Raw genomic sequence first — 19,093 nt, 5'->3', positions numbered from 1 at the left:
TGCACCAAAAGCTTGTAACACTCCAAAGAGAAAGGAAACATTTAAATCGCATCATATGACCCCTTTAAGAAACATCCTACTCTTCTTGTGAAGGCATTGTTTTCCAAAACGGACTCCAAAACAAAACATGTTTAAAAATAATGTTTTTTTGGCTGCCTGAAATCACTTTCAATGAGGTAAAATGAAAAAAAAAAAAAGCATGTAAATGCTTCGTTTCTGGAGGCTTTGCAATGAATGAGGGAACTGAGTCTTGGCCATTGAGGAATGTAGCAACACTGAGATCTCCACACTGTCAGGATGCGCGCACAGTTATAAATAAATAATTCTGCTATGAATGAGGGAACTGAGTCTTGGCCATTGAGGAATGTAGTAACACTGCGATCTCCACAATTGTCAGGATGCGCGCACAATAAATAAATCTGCTGTCTCTCTGTCGTCATCCGCGCTGGAGCTGACCGTGGTGCTGATCGCCGCAAGCTCGTTCAAGATCAACACTGACATGCTCGAGCGTCAGTATCTGAACACCTCCGACACTGAACTTGACGCTCCCTCACAACCTTCAGTTTCGGAGGAATAATCGAGCATGAATCTGAAGTGAGACGGAAGCGTTTTGGAAGTCGAAGGAAAGTCAGTATTAAACCTGATGTTGACATGGACGTTCCGGCACGTGTTTTAATAGGATTTGCGAACATGATGTCCATCGTGAGATTTTTACTGTACTTTATTTAAGATGTGTGTTATTTGAATGAATTTATATTCATAATGTTGCTATAAACATACCCGTTTAGAAGCAAAAGAAGATAACTACATCTATTTGGATTCTTGGACATTCGAAGTGGAGATATGGCTCGCGTTCTTGTCCTTGTTAACTCAGTCGGACTGTTGCTCTTCGGTAGTGAAATGTTTCTGGTGGGAGCAAGTAAGTTTATTTGTCTGATAATCAGTGTTCTGTCTTGTATTGAATGGATCCACGTGAGCTTCTGTAAATGAGATGAACTGAACCTTTGCGGGTTTTGCTTGGATGCAAAAATCATATCATGCAATAGGTTACATCAAAATCAGGATTTTTAAATTCTGAACGACAGGTACTTAAATAACCTCCAGTATGTTGAACAGTTTTAATATAGCAAAGACGCGTGTTAAAATGCTGACTAAATTGCTCAAATGCTTTGACTGGTTAAGAGGTTAGCAGAGACTAAAATGGCTAAGAATTTAGTTTTTATCATTGGTTTTTGGATTTTTGACATTCAGTTGAACACTGGACTCAATTCAAATAGTATGAATTCTCAGCCTATTCTTGGCAAGTGGTTGTTCTTTCACTATAAGTTTTATAGTGGTTATGCAGTATATTACAAATAAATTAGTTTTATTAGTTTGTTAAAATATTAGTTTGATTATAAAATATAAAATTAATAATAAAACTATCATAAAAAATTGGCCTATACAATGCTGGTCAGATTAAACAACAATTAACCACTCAGCTGCAGTTGTTTTCTACAATATATTGCATTGGATAGAAGATTACATAAAGTTCATTGTGTATAACAGAAAATGTAACAGCAAGAAATAACCGTTAACATTCATATATTTTGATAAACACTTTTATCCAAAGCATCTTATGTTGCATTCATGGTATACATTTTAGAAGTTTATGCATTTCCTGCAAATCGAACCCATGACTTTGCCGTTGCTAGCACCATGCTTTACAGTTTGAGCTACAGGAATACTTGAACCTTGTAAAATCCTAGCAATAGTTTAACTAAATAGATTTTTCTTGTATCCAGCTGCAGTTGTTTTCTACAATATATTGCATTGGATAGAAGATTACATAAAGTTCATTGTGTATAACAGAAAATGTAACAGCAAGAAATAACCGTTAACATTCATATATTTTGATAAACACTTTTATCCAAAGCACCTTATGTTGCATTCATGGTATACATTTTAGAAGTTTATGCATTTCCTGCAAATCGAACCCATGACTTTGCCGTTGCTAGCACCATGCTTTACAGTTTGAGCTACAGGAATACTTGAACCTTGTAAAATCCTAGCAATAGTTTAACTAAATAGATTTTTCTTGAATATTTTGGGGGGAATTAGTGAATTTTCATGCATGGCATGAAGGTGTGGAAGCATCTCAGGAAAATACTTTCCTGTATTGTTCTGATCCTTTCCCTTTTTTCCTGATTGAGTCATCTGGGATTTTGTGGCAGCTTTGATAAGGCAGCAGTTGGCACTTCTGTTCTCACAAGCACAGCGTTTCTGTCTGAAATATGAACACTTCCAGTGCTGAAAGTTGCTTCTCGGAAACCAGGACAAACCAGCAAAATCGCTCTTGATTAAAGGAATGGTTTACAAAAAAATGAAAATCTGCTGAAAATGTAGTCATCCTCAAGCCATCCAAGATGTAGATGAGTTTCATCATCGGAACAGATTTGGAGAAATTTAGCATTATATAATTTGCTCACCAATGGATCCTTTGCAGTGAATGAGAATTCAAGCAGTCCAATAAGACATCACAATAATCCATCATCCACAGTCCATCATTTATTGTTAAACGCTGTGTCTATGTAATATACAAAACCATCAAGACAATTTTCTTCAAACGAGGCCTCTGTCTATAATATTGCTCCAGTGAAAAACTTGTCTCATCTGAGTCTGGGGAGAAATATGCACAGATCAAAGACAATTTACAAGCAAAAACTTGTCTAAACAAATCTGTTAGTGGATTTTATGTGAGAGGACAACAAGGGATGGATGTTATTGTGGATTATGGACTCATATTTTGATCAGAAGAGACAGTTTAAAGCTAAAACATCTTCGATTTCGTAACACTCAGCTTTTCACTTCACAAGATTCGTGATTAATTGATGAACTCGAGTCATGTGGATTACTTGTGGATTATTGTAATGTTTTTATCAGCTGTTTGGTCTCTCATTCTGACGGCACCCATTCACTGCAGAGGATCCATTGGTGAGCAAGTGATGAAATGCTAAATTTATCCAAATCTGTTCTGATGAAGAAGCAAACTCATCTACACGTCTAAATTTAGAGCAAATGTTAATTTTTGGGCAAACTATTCATTTAAACCTACATTAGATCAAGACTGAGTTTGATGTTGGAGAATTTTTTTTTTGTTGTAAAAAAGTGCACTTTAAGTTTAAGATGAACTTTATGGAATGGCAACTGTGAGCCATTAGTACCAGATCTGATGCTCTAACTGAAATCTAGATGGAAAGCCTTCCCAGCAGAGTAGAAGCTGTTATCGTTACAATTTTGAACTTAAATGTTCAGCAAGCACATATGGGTGTGGTGTTCATGTGTTCAAATATTTTTGGCCATGTAGTGTATATCCGGAGGATTTGTGCTGAAATTAGCTGCCTGTTAAAAATGGTCAGACTTCCAACACCTCATCTGGCCCATAGTGAGGTGATAAGAGAATTGCATTGCCAGGCCAAACCTGGTGGACCGTGGACACCAATTACATTGACCTTAAACTGCCACACCGTCTAATTCCACCTCTGGTGGACCCAGGGAGGGGAAGTGTTCACGGATCACTGCTAGACCCTACACAAACCAATCAAATGAGTTTACATAGCTAGGAACGTCATTGAAAGTGGGAAATGAGGTCGCACTTGTGCACAGGTGATATGGTGGAGCAGAAATGCATGACTGCGTCATCTCATTAGTATTCTAAGGTATTTGTCTGTAGAGTTAAAAAAGCACAATTACATTTTCATATGTTTGGACAGACACTGAACGTGCAATATTATCATATTAACAGCGTTTAAATGTTTACAAATCCATTAAGATTTATAGAATATATTGTTATGAAATGAAGCAATTTATTGTATTGTATCTATAGTATATGAGATTATTTAAATATTTAATTTTTTTTATAGCACAGTCAAAAATCAATACAGGAGCATAATGTTATACTGCGAAACCACTTATATTTCATATGCGTACTAAGATGACTCTGTATATGCTGTGTGTAGGGTGATTGATGTATTGATGACATCTATATTGGAACAAAGAAAAGCAAAAATGTCTTTTACAAAGGCTTTCAACATTTCCACACAAAAGAAGGATTCAGTCTCCACATGTTCAGTTTTGTTTGTGTGCGTGACTCTTCTATTATGTGTCTTTGAAAAGTGCTTTGCCTTGAAATATAAGCACATAAAAATGTAATTATAGAGAAACATCAAGTGTAGGATACTAGTTTCAGATCTAATAGACAACAAAAGGGCAAAAATTAATTACAAATTATGCACTGTCAGAAAAATTTGAAAAAGTGCTTTGCCTTGAAATATAAGCACATAAAAATGTAATTATAGAGAAACATCAAGTGTAGGATACTAGTTTCAGATCTAATAGAAAACAAAAGGGCAAAAATTAATTACAAATTATGCACTGTCAGAAAAATGTGAAGAAAAAAAAAACTATACCCTCAAAGGTAAACACATGTGTGCTTCATTTACCCCTATGGTTTGTGCAATAGTGATAAAAAAAATTTCAGCTATTCTTTTTGAAAGTTATTTTGTTACAACAAGTGGCAACAAGTGTCCATCTTTATGAGTGAGTACATAATTCAGAAGATCCATTCAACAGCACTGATTTATTTAAAAACTTTAAGTGAGTCATTTAATCATTCACTCAACCGATTCGTTCAAAACCGCTGAATCATTAAAGGAATAGGTCACCTAAAAATTTCCTACAAATTTCCAGGTTTCCTCCATCTAATGCAAGTGAATGGTGCTCAACGTAGACCATTTATGACAATTGTTAACAATAATCTAATACACCTACATCTCACGTGACCTATTGTTGGCCAGGTTGTGTGGATTACTCTGAAGCTGCTTAAATATGTATTTCGGACTGTCAAAAATGGGCTGCCATTCATTTACATTAGATGGGGAAAAATCCTGGAAAGTTTTCCTCCCAAAAGAAACACTATACACCTGGGGTTAAGTAAGCAGTATATATATATATATATATATATATATGTACATATATACTCTTGCTTCTTGAATAGTATCCTATTCTTGAGCTCTCCATCTTATCCTTAGAAAACCCATTGACCGTTCAAGGGCAGTGTGTGGTGTCCTGGTGTTACAGTGACACCTCGCTCCATCGGGAAAGTGCAGTGTTCCCCTGAGGCTGAAACGCACTCCCTCTGCGGCTTTGTGTTGATAGAACACCCTGCAGCTCCATCTGTGAGTGCATTGTCTACCCTGAGAGGATCAGACAGCACATTTCACAAAATCTATCATGAAGCACTAACCCCTTACCAGAATCCATTGCATGCCTGGAGGTCATTAGAGCATGAGATAACATAGTGATGGACAGAGATGGTGTGAGAGAGATGCCACGTTTAGACTGAAGACAAATGACTTGTGTTGTGTTCTCTTTATTGCATTCACCAAACAGACCTGTATGTAGCAAGAAGATTCATTTAAATCCTCAATTTGGACAAGAAAGCAGTTGTTCAAGCAATCAATATGCACATTTGCAATTTAAACCGAGGATGGGAGGACTTGCATTACTTAACATTTGAAGAAAAAGGAGGGAAGAGCAATTCAGAATTTTTGTAGGCTAAAAGTGTATTTTTAGCTAGCAGGATCAAAGCCATGCAAAATTCTGACTCGGAGCACACATGTTTATCCTGCTTTCATACTTGTGGATCGTAGTTGAGATTGCATGTTGAAGGTCTCTTTGAAGGAGATTTTGGTCTGTTCTCAGATCATGAGGAGCAGTTGAAGTGCTGCTATGTGCCTGTTTCCTGTGAATTACTCTGACAGGATGTCTGTGTGTCTCATGTGTGGCCTCTTGCTTTTTAACTGTATGCTCAGTGTTTTACCCAGGGTGACCTGCGCTCCTCTTTCTGTTATGTAACAGATTTGAGTGCATCTGACTTATGCTTGGTTGAGACATGACTGAGATAACGATAGACAGTCTTATTTTATATAAAATGTATACTTGCTTTTAGTGGGTTTAAGTTTTATTAGAGCTATAAGTAGTGCTGGGCGGTATGACCAAAAATGTATATCACGGTATTTTTCAAAATTATTTCCAAAATTGTTTCACGGTACATGACGGTATTTTTTTTTCATGCATGACCGGCGTTCCGAACGTTGTTTAAGCGACATACACCAGTATTGCGGTATTTTAAAAATTCATATCATAACAAAAATAAACACCGGTATTCGGTATGAACCGGTATACTGCCCAGCACTAGCTATAAGCATAATTTCTTGTCAGATGCTAATGGAAGTAAGCAAAGCTTGCATCAATATATTCATCTACGTTTGCAGTGCACATTTGTGAGATACTCCAACGTCTGATGTAGTTTAGTAATTATATCTAAGAATATAGATAATGGATTGATAGTTTCCATATTTTCCTATATTTGCTGTAACACATAAATGGCAGAGTTCAGTGAAAAATTAAGATTTAATTGTTATTTTCTCACCTTCATATCTTTCCACTCCATTTTCTTCTTTGAACACACAAAATGAGAATTTTGAGAACTTCTGTTTTCTTTACAACAATAGTGGAAGCTGATTTATGTATGATTTAAGACGTAGAGTAGCCTATATCATACATCATTAAAAATAATATAAGTTCTATATGCAGCTTAGCCGTATAAATCAACATATGTAGAAAACAAAACCTTAGAGATGTACAGCATAATGCATTGGAAAATACAGTGGGGTGGGTGAATTGTGTCTTTTTTATTTTTAATGTATATTTTCATTCATTCAGTGTCAGGATTGGACCTGTTTTGTCATGTGTTTCAGTTCCTGTTTTGCCTTATTTGGTCATGTTCCTGTCCTCTTTTAGTTTCATTATGTTCCATTGATGTCACCTGTGTTCCCCAATCATCCCCTGTTTAAAAGTCCTAGTCTGTTCAGTTTGTGTTTGTCAGGTCTACGTGTTCTCTACGTGTGTTGGCGCAAGCTTCTATTGTGGATTATCTCCTATATTTCCTTGATTAAATACAGTTCACGTTTTGTTTTCTTTACAACAATAGTGGAAGCTGATTTATGTATGATTTAAGACGTAGAGTAGCCTATATCATACATCATTAAAAATAATATAAGTTCTATATGCAGCTTAGCCGTATAAATCAACATATGTAGAAAACAAAACCTTAGAGATGTACAGCATAATGCATTGGAAAATACAGTGGGGTGGGTGAATTGTGTCTTTTTTATTTTTAATGTATATTTTCATTCATTCAGTGTCAGGATTGGACCTGTTTTGTCATGTGTTTCAGTTCCTGTTTTGCCTTATTTGGTCATGTTCCTGTCCTCTTTTAGTTTCATTATGTTCCATTGATGTCACCTGTGTTCCCCAATCATCCCCTGTTTAAAAGTCCTAGTCTGTTCAGTTTGTGTTTGTCAGGTCTACGCGTTCTCTACGTGTGTTGGCGCAAGCTTCTATTGTGGATTATCTCCTATATTTCCTTGATTAAATACAGTTCCCGTTTTCTCGTGCCTCCAGCGTGTTCCCTCAACAGCGTAACGTGACATTCAGACAGTAAGATAATGCAATGTAAATGCTGACAGTACCACCGTAACTCAAGTTTTCCTTTATCTAAGCAGTTATTTTCCACATCACTAAAGAGCTTATACCTGGCCATGTATCACAATTTATTTGAAGCTACGTTCAGACACATGTAACCTCTATTACTTCAAGGACAATGAGCTCTCGCTGGATAAGAGTGAGGTAAATGTCATGGCTAAAATGACAAAAATTTGATGAGTCGTTTCATAAGAACCTTCTATTCCTGGTCAGTGGAGAATGTTCATTATATTAAGTTAATATATTGAAAAAAATTGGCAATTCATTTTTTCATTAGTACTTTCTGGACATTGGCATCAAACTGTGCTGTTAGCAGATTGGATTCTATAGTCGCTAGGACGATGTGTTTTGACATTGGAACATTTTATTCAATGTACAAATATTTGCTGTTTTCTGTGACAAATTATCAGTTGTAATGATGAGACATAATTTAACAGACTCTGAGGTGCAAATACATTTGTTGATGTGGCAAAACATGACCCTGGCAGATGTTCTCCCATGATATCAGTTTATGAAAATCTTTCATTTTTCACTTCAGTGAGCATCTGCTGGTCAGATGGAGTGAAACTGGCTTGGCATTTAGTGTGTAACAACACGTTATAACAGTGATGTGTTTTCCTCTTACACAAATGGACAAAACTATTAGCATTTCTATTATCTATCAAATGTGTCTGCATTTTTTTAACGCTGAAAATATAAATTATTATTATTGCAATTCCTTACAACAACAAATATGAGTGAGTACAGATTAATTAAAAAACGTAATTAAAAAGCAGTTATTTATTCAGGAAATTTCGTCAAAAAAGTCGTTGAATCATTTCCTCAACAGATTCGTTCAACAAAGCTGATTAATTCAGGAACGAAACACTGCTAGCTCTAGGTTTGTTTGCAACTATTTTTGTTTGCGAAGCAAACTGGCAAAATTGTGTCTAAAATGTACGGTAGGTTATATATATTATATGAAATATATGGTTAATTCACTAACAATTGTGCTGTTTTATCTTGTGTCTACAGCCGAAAGTATACTTCTCTTGTCTATGTTCAGCTCTGGCTCGTGGCCTTTTGCACGTGTATTGTAGAAATATCTTATGTAACATATAATGGTCAGTGTAGATGTAGAGCTCATAATAACCCCTTGCACACAGAATTACACAAAAACAATGATGTAGCTGCAAATCTGGGAACTCATTAAAATGGAAGGTTTGATGCATGTGACCCCATAGACGCTTTGATGTCGCAGTCAGCCTTCACCGAGGTGGCCCTCTCCTTCCTCAAAAGGATTATCAGTGGTGCAGAGCTGGAGTCAGACCTCTCTCCATCCAATTTACACAGCCATTGCTGAGGGCAAGGAAGACCAGCATAATCAGCCGTGACCCCTATTGTGTATGATCATAGCTGCATGGAGATGAGTGCTGCCATACTAGTGACCTCCTAGGGCGTCAACACAGGGCATTGATTATCAGTCTGATACTGAGTATGATTCTTCAGCGTTGTGATGCATTATGGGTTTTGTTGCTGATGATTAGCGTTGGAGAATAGCAGACAAATGACAAATGCAGATCCAAGCTCCTCTGCTTGCCTTACTGTATGCTATATGCCAGTGCTGAAGAGTGATTTCTTTAAGTGGATATCTATCTATCTATTTAATTATCTAATTTATCAGAGATGACAAATGAGAAACACTATGGCAGGTGTCGATTTAAAAGTAGGGCTTTTGCCAGGCAGTGCCTGACATGTTGTAAGTGATATGTTGATATGCTGTAAGTAAAATTTTAATTAATGAATGTTTTATTTAATTTAGTTGAGATTTGCATCAAACAATAATGATGATCCATATAGAGCATAGAGTACCAAAACTGTTGTGGATCCGCTTGCCCGAATACCACCGTAACTTGCACAGATTTGCAGAAAATTACCATTGTTTGGCAAATAAATAATTTACAGGCAGTTATATTCCAACGTTTTATTATGTAAGACTTATGTTACACCTAAAATAACAAGGAACTTTATAGTAATGTTAATATTAATTATAGCCATTCTCTGAACTCATAACTCATAGCATAATGAACTGCACGCCCCTGCTATATGCTTTTCCTAGTGAAAACAATTGGATATCTTATACAAACTAATATTCAGTTAATTATAATTTAAACTAAAATTTTACAAAAACCATAACTAACCTTAACTTAATTTCCAAAAACATACTCTCTCTCTAAAAAGGTACAAACTGTCTCTGTCAGTATGCTAATGTGTACACTATATAAACTTCAGGTACTGTACTTATGTACTTTTAAAGTAGCCTACTGATATGAACCTTTAAGGAGCTAATATGTATAATTTAGGGGTAAATAAGGTACAGAGATGTACCTTTTAGCTTTTGTATCTCAGGATACCTCCCCAGTGACAGCTTTTTTCTTGGAGTGCAATAATTATAAATTCATTTTGAATAATTCATTTTTATGCTAATTTAACATTTATCAATATAAATAAAGGTTTGTTTAAAATAAAAAAAATAATAAAAACGTTTCAGGCATGTGTTACTGTTACCCAATCTGGCATATTTTTAAAATAAATACATTTTAATAATACATATATTATTTATCTGAAGAAAGTAATGCGTGAAACACATTTTTACTCTACTGGGGGGAACATGATTTTCAGGCATTATTTGGTTAAGTGCCTGTTAATGTTGTGGTCCTTTGGTAAAGATGCGTCATACAGATCTGGAACAGAATCATTGTGCAACAAGCCACAATTTCAAAACAGCCGTTATGTAACTTAGCTAAGAGTCTGTATTTGTTATTGTTGATGTTATTGCATGGGTTCGGGTACAGGAACAAAAAAACACCCCTTTCCCCTTTTTGCAATCGCCCACACAAACACATAAAGTCCATTAGATCACTGCTCAGAGGAGATGCTAGAAAATGCTCTCGCAGTTCAGTCTAGTTCACCGCCTTTCTATTTTATCCAGAGCGACAGAGGCATGTGCTGGAGTATTGAATCTGCCACTGTTCTCCTCTGCTTTTTGTGAGACTAATTAGCTCGTCTATTTCTTCCTAAATCATGATCGAGTACCCTACAGCTGAGCTGAATAAAAAAAAAAGGACCCACATAAAAGTCTCATAGGACACAGTGTACCGAATTCAGTCAATTTCAGAAAGCAGTTTCAATGAAATATAATCATGAGCAGATCACTTCTGCTTTACAGTATATCTTTTATATCCGTTTCTTTTTGTTTTTATGAAACCTGCTTGATTCTGCTGGTGATTTCTGCCACTGTCAGTCTGATTTCAGTTCAGTCGCCTCTGAACGCCGACTCTTTTAATCACAAAAGAAGTGGTGAACTGGTAATATAGCAAACAGCATAATGGACCCAAACAACTTTCAAGATACCAATTTAAACATGTTGCCCAGAGGGGATGTACTAGCATTAAAGAAAAAGAAATGTAGCTTTGCATAAAACATCTCTGGGTTTTGTAGTGGGTTTGCTTTTAGAGAGAGCTGTAGCCCCTCAGAGAGCTAGCCGGTGAGAAGAGATCAAGCCACAGAGTAAATGTTTTACATCCCAAACCTGATTGGTCAGATTGGAAAGCTTTTGGCAAGCAACTCAGACAGTCTATAAAAGGACAGCAAATGAAAACAGAGCACAGCAACATATTTCAAACCTGTGGATTATTGTTGTGTTTTCATGGGAAGATAATAGCTTGTCCATGACAACATTGTTGTTAGACAGTAAGTTATTGCTTTAGTAGTTTTCTTGAAAACATGCATTGGCTGTATTAGTTTCCGCACTAAAAATAGAGTGGAAATATCATAGTAATATATCAGTTCAGTTATGGAAGCAAATGATTTATATCACTATTGCCCTATAATTAATAACACAGAATACGTGGGCCTGACAATGGCAATGAAGCCTAACAAGTTATGAATTATATATAAATTATTAGGGTTCGAGATTCAAAGTTAATTAATTTTGTTAATTTTGTATTTCCAGACCGTCCACCTGCTCCTGTTAATGTGTCAGTCATGCACCTGAGAGCTGATTCAGCAACTGTGTCCTGGGAGGTGCCTGAGGGTGACATTATCATCGGCTTTTTCATCTCCCAACAGGTAAATCACTTTTCTAGGAAAGAGAAACACATTTCAAAATTTGCAACAAAATATAAACTGTCAATTCTAATATTTCTAAGTATATTGGCACAGACAGCCTGTGTTCTTTTTGTAAACAAGTAAGAGACATTTTGGATTATATCCAAGCAATTTTGGTCTGACCTTAGCTCTCATTTATTTGGTTCTCCCAATTTTACAAACTTTTTTAGCCTTAAATACTTTTTTTTTCTTAAACAAATTTAACAATCTTTACAAGACAGAATATCCAATAATAGTATTTTCAGGGTCTGATAAAATAAAGAAAATAACTAATTATTTTTATTTTTCAAAACTTTTCTTTTTCTTTTACAATGTCATAAAATGTTTACAAAGTTAAAACAATAATCTGTCTTTTTAAAAATGTAAATGCCATGTGAATGTTTTTTGTAAATGAAATCATACCAGATTTTAGAATGGCTGGAACACTGTATTGACAAATCAGAAGCCAGGACCAGAACTTTTCTAAACCTTTATAAAAGTTTTCCTTAAACTTTCATACATCCATGCCTTTATACTTAAATATACCTTTTATTTAAAAATTATGTGTGCAGTAAATGTGAATTTGGTCATATTTAGATGTAGATTTGAATTCTGTCACATCCTTACTGTAAAAGAATAACATTGTTGTTTACTGAAATTCAGAAGCTATTTATTATCTAAGTGACTGACACATTCGAACAATTACAAATATATCTGTCAATCATATTATGCAATAGGTTGTGTGCATGTCTGTAATGGCTGTGCAGGCGACGCTCACAGATTAATGTATTATTCATTTAGCCAAGGACTTCTATCAGACTCCCTCACACCTAGAGGCTGCTTCAGAGCCCAAGGGCAGAGGAAAGTGCTTTGGATCTATTTGCAGACTTTAAAGACCAACCGAGGCAGAGCTAAATGCAACATTAAGTTAGAGGGCAGAATTATAGCTGAAATGAAAGGCTGTCGTGTTGGGCTCTAAGGGCTTCGAGAAGATCCTTTAGTGCCCTAACGTGTGACTTATGCTTATTAGGTGACCACATAGAAAGCGCTTACTGTTACTGTACTGCTGACCTCTAGACAGCGTGAACCATTTGAAATGTCAGCAAATACCAGCCTAAAGCTGCAGGTGATGTTTCATAGTTTGTAAATTCTACAGGAAACTTGAAAACATTTTTCGGTTTGGAAGAGCATTTAAATATATGTAGTTTAGACTCGGGGTGAACTAGGACTAAAAAACACCCCAGGATCAATGTGAGCCCATCACAACCCACAGTATATAATTATTCAATATAAATGCACTCTTAATTATTTGTTTCAGGTGTTTCAATCAGACTTATTGCCACAGGTGAATAAAATTTGCAAGCATTTGTGAAAAAAAAATAGGTCATTCTGTAAATCACACCACTACTGGACTCTGGAGCAGTGGAAACCTGTTGTGGAGCAATGACTCACGCTTCTCTGCCTGGAAAGTCTGGGTTTGGCAGGTTCCAGGAGAACATTACCTGTTTGACTGCATTGTGCCAACTATAAAGTTTGATGGAGGATGGATAATGGCATGGGGCTGTTTTTTAGGGGTTGGGCTTGGCCCCTTACTTCTAGTAAGCTTCAGCATACCAAGACATTTTATGCTTCCAACTTAGTGGAGACAGTTTGGGGAAGGCCATTTTCTATTGCAGCATGAATGTGCCCCATACAGTGCACAAAGGATGGTCCATGAAGACACTGGTTGGATGAGTTTGTTGTGTAAGAACTTGATTGGCCCACACAGAGCCCTGACCTCAACCCCATCAAACACCTTGTGGATGAACTGCAATGGAGATAGAGGCCTTTTTGTCCAACATAAGTGCCTGTCCTCACAAATGCTCTACTGTATGAATTGCCAAAGTTCCCACAGAAACATTCCAAAATCATGTGGACATTCTTTCTAAAAGAGTGGAAGCTATAGCTGCGAAGGGGTGACCAACTCTACATTAATGTTTATGTTAGGGCTGCACAATTATGACAAGAATCATGATTGTCGATTATTCCCATGAAATTGAAATTTACATTGAATGATGTTTTAAACAGCTTTATACCATTGTTTGAAGCAACTGCATGCCATATTTTTATATGAAAATAAACAAGCTGAAAACACTCTTCTTGAAAAAACTTTTATTGCTTTTCTATAGCATTAAGCCTCAAATGCCAACTACATTATACATTGGTTTAGTTTCTTCGGTAACACTTTAGTATAGAAACCAATTCTCACTATTAACTAGGTGCTTATTAGCATGCCTGTTATTAACATATTTGCTCTTTATTAGCACTTATAAACATATTTTGCATCCCTAATCCTTCCCAATACCTAACCTTAATAACTATTAATAAGCAGAAAATTAAGAGTTTACTGAGGCAAAATCTGTAGTTAATGGTTTGTTAATAGCGAGAATTAAAGTGTGACCATTTCTTCTTGTAAATCAAAAAAGTAAAAAATATGGTTGGTATTATAATGTTATACTAAAACTAAAATTAAAACAATGGAAAAAAACCCTTAAAGGGGTCATGAACTGAGAAGCCAAAATTCTAGTCATTGTACTATAAAAACATCCTGTAAGTTTCAGAACTCAAAACTTTGTTGTTAGTCTAAAACAGCTTATTGAAGGCAGTCTGCCAAAACGACAGCTTTTGGAATGTTATATTCTACGATGTAATAGTGTGGATAAGCACCGCCTCCGCAGAAGAAGATCAACGCCTGCTTCGACATCACTGCCTTTTTAGCCCCGCCCACCGATTAGCGCATGTAGTGTTTAGGAGAGAGGCAAACGCAGGTCTATGCAGAAACCAAACGATAAAGATAGCTCTGAAGACAACAAGACGCTGTGCAGTGCCAAGCTGTGGAAAAAACAGTCTGTGCATTGCCTTCCTTCAGATCCCAACATCAGGAAAGTGTGGATGAACTTTATTTTTAATGAATTCGGACAATTTTTAATGATTGTTCACTTCATTTTACTGTGGATTCGTTTACAAACAAGGCACAATTTGACGCGGGATTTTCAAAGAGATTGAAACTAAAAGATGATGCGACAGATTTGGATCCGACAGTAATGTCGCAACACACAAGTGTGAGTAACTGTTTTTTATTACACGATCACTATTGCTGTGTCTCTTCTTACAGATTGTTTGATATGTATTGAGTTATTCATGCGTTTTTGACCTAAATCACAACATCTATGAGGAATGTACCCTGTCAAACATAGGCTACGCAACGTTAGCCAATCACAGCAGTGGGTGTTTACTTCCGAGTCTACAATCCGCCACACCTATTCAATCAGAGCGGTCTGATGAGGGGGGTCAAAACAGGACAGAAGATAGCCTATTACTTCAAAATTGTGATGTTTTTGATGTAAAAATCTTGATAACATTATAAGTGGACCTCAGAGAACAGTACAAAATTAAAAAGAACAAAGGCAGTTCATGACCCCTTTAAGATAACCTGTAGAAAAAAAACACACATGCACACATATCTTAAGCATGCAGAATAATGAAAGTGGAGTTTTATTTATTTATTTTTGGAATTGCGCCTTTGAATGATTTGGCACGTGATTGTGGCATCCGTAATTGTAATCACGATTAGAAATGCAATTAATTGAGCAGCCCTATTGTATGTTTCCAGAATACGATGTCATTAAAGTCCATGTTAGTGGAATGGTCTGTTGTCCCAGTAGTTTTGCCCATATGGTGTGAGGACAAAGGCAGGTCTCTTATAGCATCTTGGATACATTGCCACAGTTCTTCTGGATTGAGTCTGTCTCAGTTTGTTCTGTTTCTTCATGTCATTCCAGACAGACTGCATGATGATGAGATCAGATCTCTATGTGGAGCACTTGCTGTTGTCAGACTCCTTGTGCAAACAAAAATCTCACTAGATTATTACAATTAATGGAAAAATGTATGTTTGGAAATGTAAACTGATATTTCCTACTGATACACTACAGCAAAAGATAGAAATAACTGACTTAAAACCATTTTTAGCTGGTGAAAATACTAGTGTTCTAATAATTTTGGCCACCACTATATATACTTCTGTTCTATACCAATGGTGGTTTAACTCTTTCAGAGAATGGACGGCAAAATGCAGAGGTTTATCAGGGAGGTGAACACCACCAGCAGATCCTGTGTGCTGTGGGACCTGGAGGAGGAGACAGATTACATTATCCAAGTGCAGTCCATCGGCCTTTACGGAGAGAGCCAGGCCAGTAAACGTGTCCACTTCAGAACCCTGAAGAAAACAGACCGCTTCCCCTCAAACAGTTCAAACCAAGGTAACAGCCAACTCCTACTCTTATACAACAATATCATTCTTCCCACTTTTGATGCAGTCCATCATAGCTTGACATTTTGTGTGTTAAAAATGTGAAACGTCAAACAGCGCACTGACTGTTTACATTCTCAGAGGATTCCGCCATTGTGTTCAACAGTTTCTTTTCCTACAACCCAATTAATTATTGATGAACACTTCACGCATGGATGCAGGTAGACCTTGTTGCTGCCTCTCATTTTCAGCTCCAATTTCTAATCAGCTCCCTGCCTCTCAGGGGGATATGCTGTATATTGGCGCTGTGCGGCACAAGCGGGTGGTCCCTAATGGCAGGCCAATTGAGTGGATTATTAACAGCCATTTCAATGTTGTGTTGATACGAGATGTTTTTGAGAGATTTTCTCTTCTGCATGAAATCTAGCACAGCACTGAAAACCAGATAAATCAAGTTGCTTTTAACATGAGAGTCGCTATTTTTGCCAGCCATGTTGAGAACAACAAAACATCCAGTCTTATGCACACCGACGCAGATGGAGCGCTTGAAATTAATCATCGGAGCATTCAAGGATGCATGTAATTCAGAAACACGCTCAATATGTCATTAATGCTCTCCTGCCATGAAATGAAATAACATATTCAACACATTAAGAATGTATCATCAAATTTGATTTGAAGACATCACGTTTGCTGATACAGGAAATGTAATTAAGGAGGTTCACGGAAAATGAATTATTCTGTAGAGCTTCAGTTTAAATAAACTACATTTAGAATCATTTCTAAAGCTCCTTTATGATTGAATAGGTGAAAAAAAATTCTTCCATAGCTTCTATTATAGAAGTGTGAATTTAGCTTCATCTAGGCTTTCAGCTGTGTGAGGCCACAGTCTAAATTCATCCAAGTGAAGAGAAAAGCCTGAGCAGAACTTACACACACAATGAGGCATAAAAAGTATGCTCTCAACTCATTTTAAGCTCATTTTTACATCAAAAAGAAGAGGTTTTACTCTCCAACACTAATAGATTTCTTATCTTTTTACTTTTATAGTGGCTAAAATTCAAGGACTTTTAAAAGAATCTCTCATTCTCGTTATTTTTCAGTCCTTGGTCATTATAGTTTTTCTGCATGTAATTTTTTTTTTTAATGAAATGAATTGTTACCATCCATGCTTGTCTGTTCAACTCTATTATTCTGTGACATTTTCCCCCTTTTAAAAATAATGTATTTTAAAATAATTGCTTGATCTTTCTGATTTTATTTGGTTATTCAGTTTACAGTGTTCAGTATTAAGGGTCATATTTTAAGAATTGGTCGTAGAAAAATCCATACTAACCACTAATCTGAATTAGTGTTGTCAAAAGACCCGGTATTTCGGTACCAAGTCGGTACTAAAAAAATGAAAACGTTACGGTACCAGGTTTTTTTAAGTACCGGTGGTACCGAGTACCCGGTCAACCCGGTTCTTAATGCGCTAAACGAAAGCTATCCTCTTCCAGTGTTGCCAAGTCCGCAGGTTTCCCGCGGAATTGGGCTGCTTTAAACACTGTTGCCGCGGGTTGTTTTTATGTCCGTGGATTGAAAACGACCCCATTAACGTGATATTTAGCCCCTTTTTAGTCAGTTAGTTGTAATTCTTGGCTGAATATCTCTAGCAGGTTTTAAAAGCCCTTTAAAATTAAATATGAACACAGTTTGGATTAAATAAAAGTACAGTCAAATGTTATCTCCTGTATAGACTTTACTGTACAATGTTGGATCTAGTAACATCTTACAGTGAGTGAACAATATATTTTTAAAACATTCATTAATGTTTGTGAATGTTATTTAATTTGTTTATTGTGCATTAAATAATTTTAACAGATTGAAATTTGAAATTAACCTTAAGAAGAATAATTGCCATATAACTATTGTTTATTGTTAGGTCATGTTATCTAACAAATAAAATCTTATTGTAAAGTGTTTTTAATACTACAGTTTCCAAATATTTGATATACACTTATTCTGAATATGAATTCTTAAAAGTTCAACATCTTCTACATAAATAAATACATTTGTTTTCTGACAGAAACATCAACAGTTTCTCAAAATAAAGGTTAAAGTGTCTCCCAGAGAAAGAATATAACAATGCATCATTCAAATTGTAGACATCTGCATGATTGTGACCCAGTGATTTACTGCATGTTCAGAGGAGTTCCAATTAGTTTAGTCTCTCTCAATGCATCAGTGCATCTTTCTCTGTTCCTATAATAATGAGTCTCATCATGATGCAAAAACAGTTAAATTCCAATCCTCCCTCCTCTATCCTGCAGTGCATAGATTTGAAATTAGAAGCAATAGACTTAGCAGGGAGTATTTGCCATCTGCTTACAAACAGGAAACACGATCCAATGCAGAGTTCTGTTCCCTTTCAGTCAGTCACGTTCGACGTTACGTCAGTCGTGACTGACGAATTGGGATCTCGCCCGAGAGCCCAATCACCTTCGAGTGTTAACTAAACAAGCCAATGCGGGTATAAAAGGAGAGCGCGTGCAAACGCACATCAGCTTTTCGCTTCGGAGCCGAGCCTTCTACTAGGATGAATCTCCGCGAGTGTCTGCAAGGAAAACAGCCTAGTGTTGGTGTTACGGCGCATCAGCGGGGGTTGCCATTCAGTGCTGCTCATCTTCGGCGTGCTGCAGCTGCCATTCTGCGGTCTCGCCGCGACCTCCCCTGGGCGCTTCAGCGCTCTCTCTAAAAGAGTGTTTCCATTTTTCTAAAAGAGCAAATATCTAAAAGAGCTCCACGAGCGACGGGCGTCTTTTTAAAGATGGCTTCCCGCTCATGCGTTTCTGGATGTGGTCGCTTCCTGCAGCCGCTGTCACGCCGCTCGGGTTGCTTCATATGAGACCGCTTCAGCGTTGGCTTCATGACCGGGCCCTGAGATGGGCATGGCGACACGGCACATACCGGGTTTCTGTCACCGCGTTCTGCCGTCAGACCTTCAGCCCGTGGTCAGGTCTTGCCTTTCTTCAGACAGGGGTGTCCCTAGGGCAAGTATCCAGGCATGTTGTTGTGTCAACAGATGCCTCTGCCAGGGGCTGGGGG

General features: G+C 36.9%; 1 protein-coding gene across 2 annotated transcripts in view; it reads left to right on the top strand.

Moving 5' to 3' along the window:
• Positions 1–568: 568 nt before the first annotated feature.
• LOC107697298 (fibronectin type III domain-containing protein 4-like) overlaps positions 569–19,093 on the top strand; it is a 30,358-nt gene continuing 11,833 nt past the window's right edge. For both annotated transcript variants that reach the window (XM_016498021.1, XM_016498022.1), the window contains exons 1-4: positions 569–627; positions 789–919; positions 11,582–11,697; positions 15,812–16,016. In XM_016498021.1, coding sequence (XP_016353507.1) covers positions 844–919; positions 11,582–11,697; positions 15,812–16,016 — 397 coding nt within the window. In that variant the 5' untranslated portion in view covers positions 569–627; positions 789–843. The remainder of the gene's footprint in view (positions 628–788; positions 920–11,581; positions 11,698–15,811; positions 16,017–19,093) is intronic.

This window comes from Sinocyclocheilus anshuiensis, unplaced genomic scaffold (genome assembly GCF_001515605.1).
Source record: "Sinocyclocheilus anshuiensis isolate Anshui unplaced genomic scaffold, SAMN03320099.WGS_v1.1 scaffold1578, whole genome shotgun sequence".
Taxonomy (NCBI): Eukaryota; Metazoa; Chordata; class Actinopteri; order Cypriniformes; family Cyprinidae; genus Sinocyclocheilus; species Sinocyclocheilus anshuiensis.
This window is presented reverse-complemented; position numbering and strand designations above follow the sequence as displayed.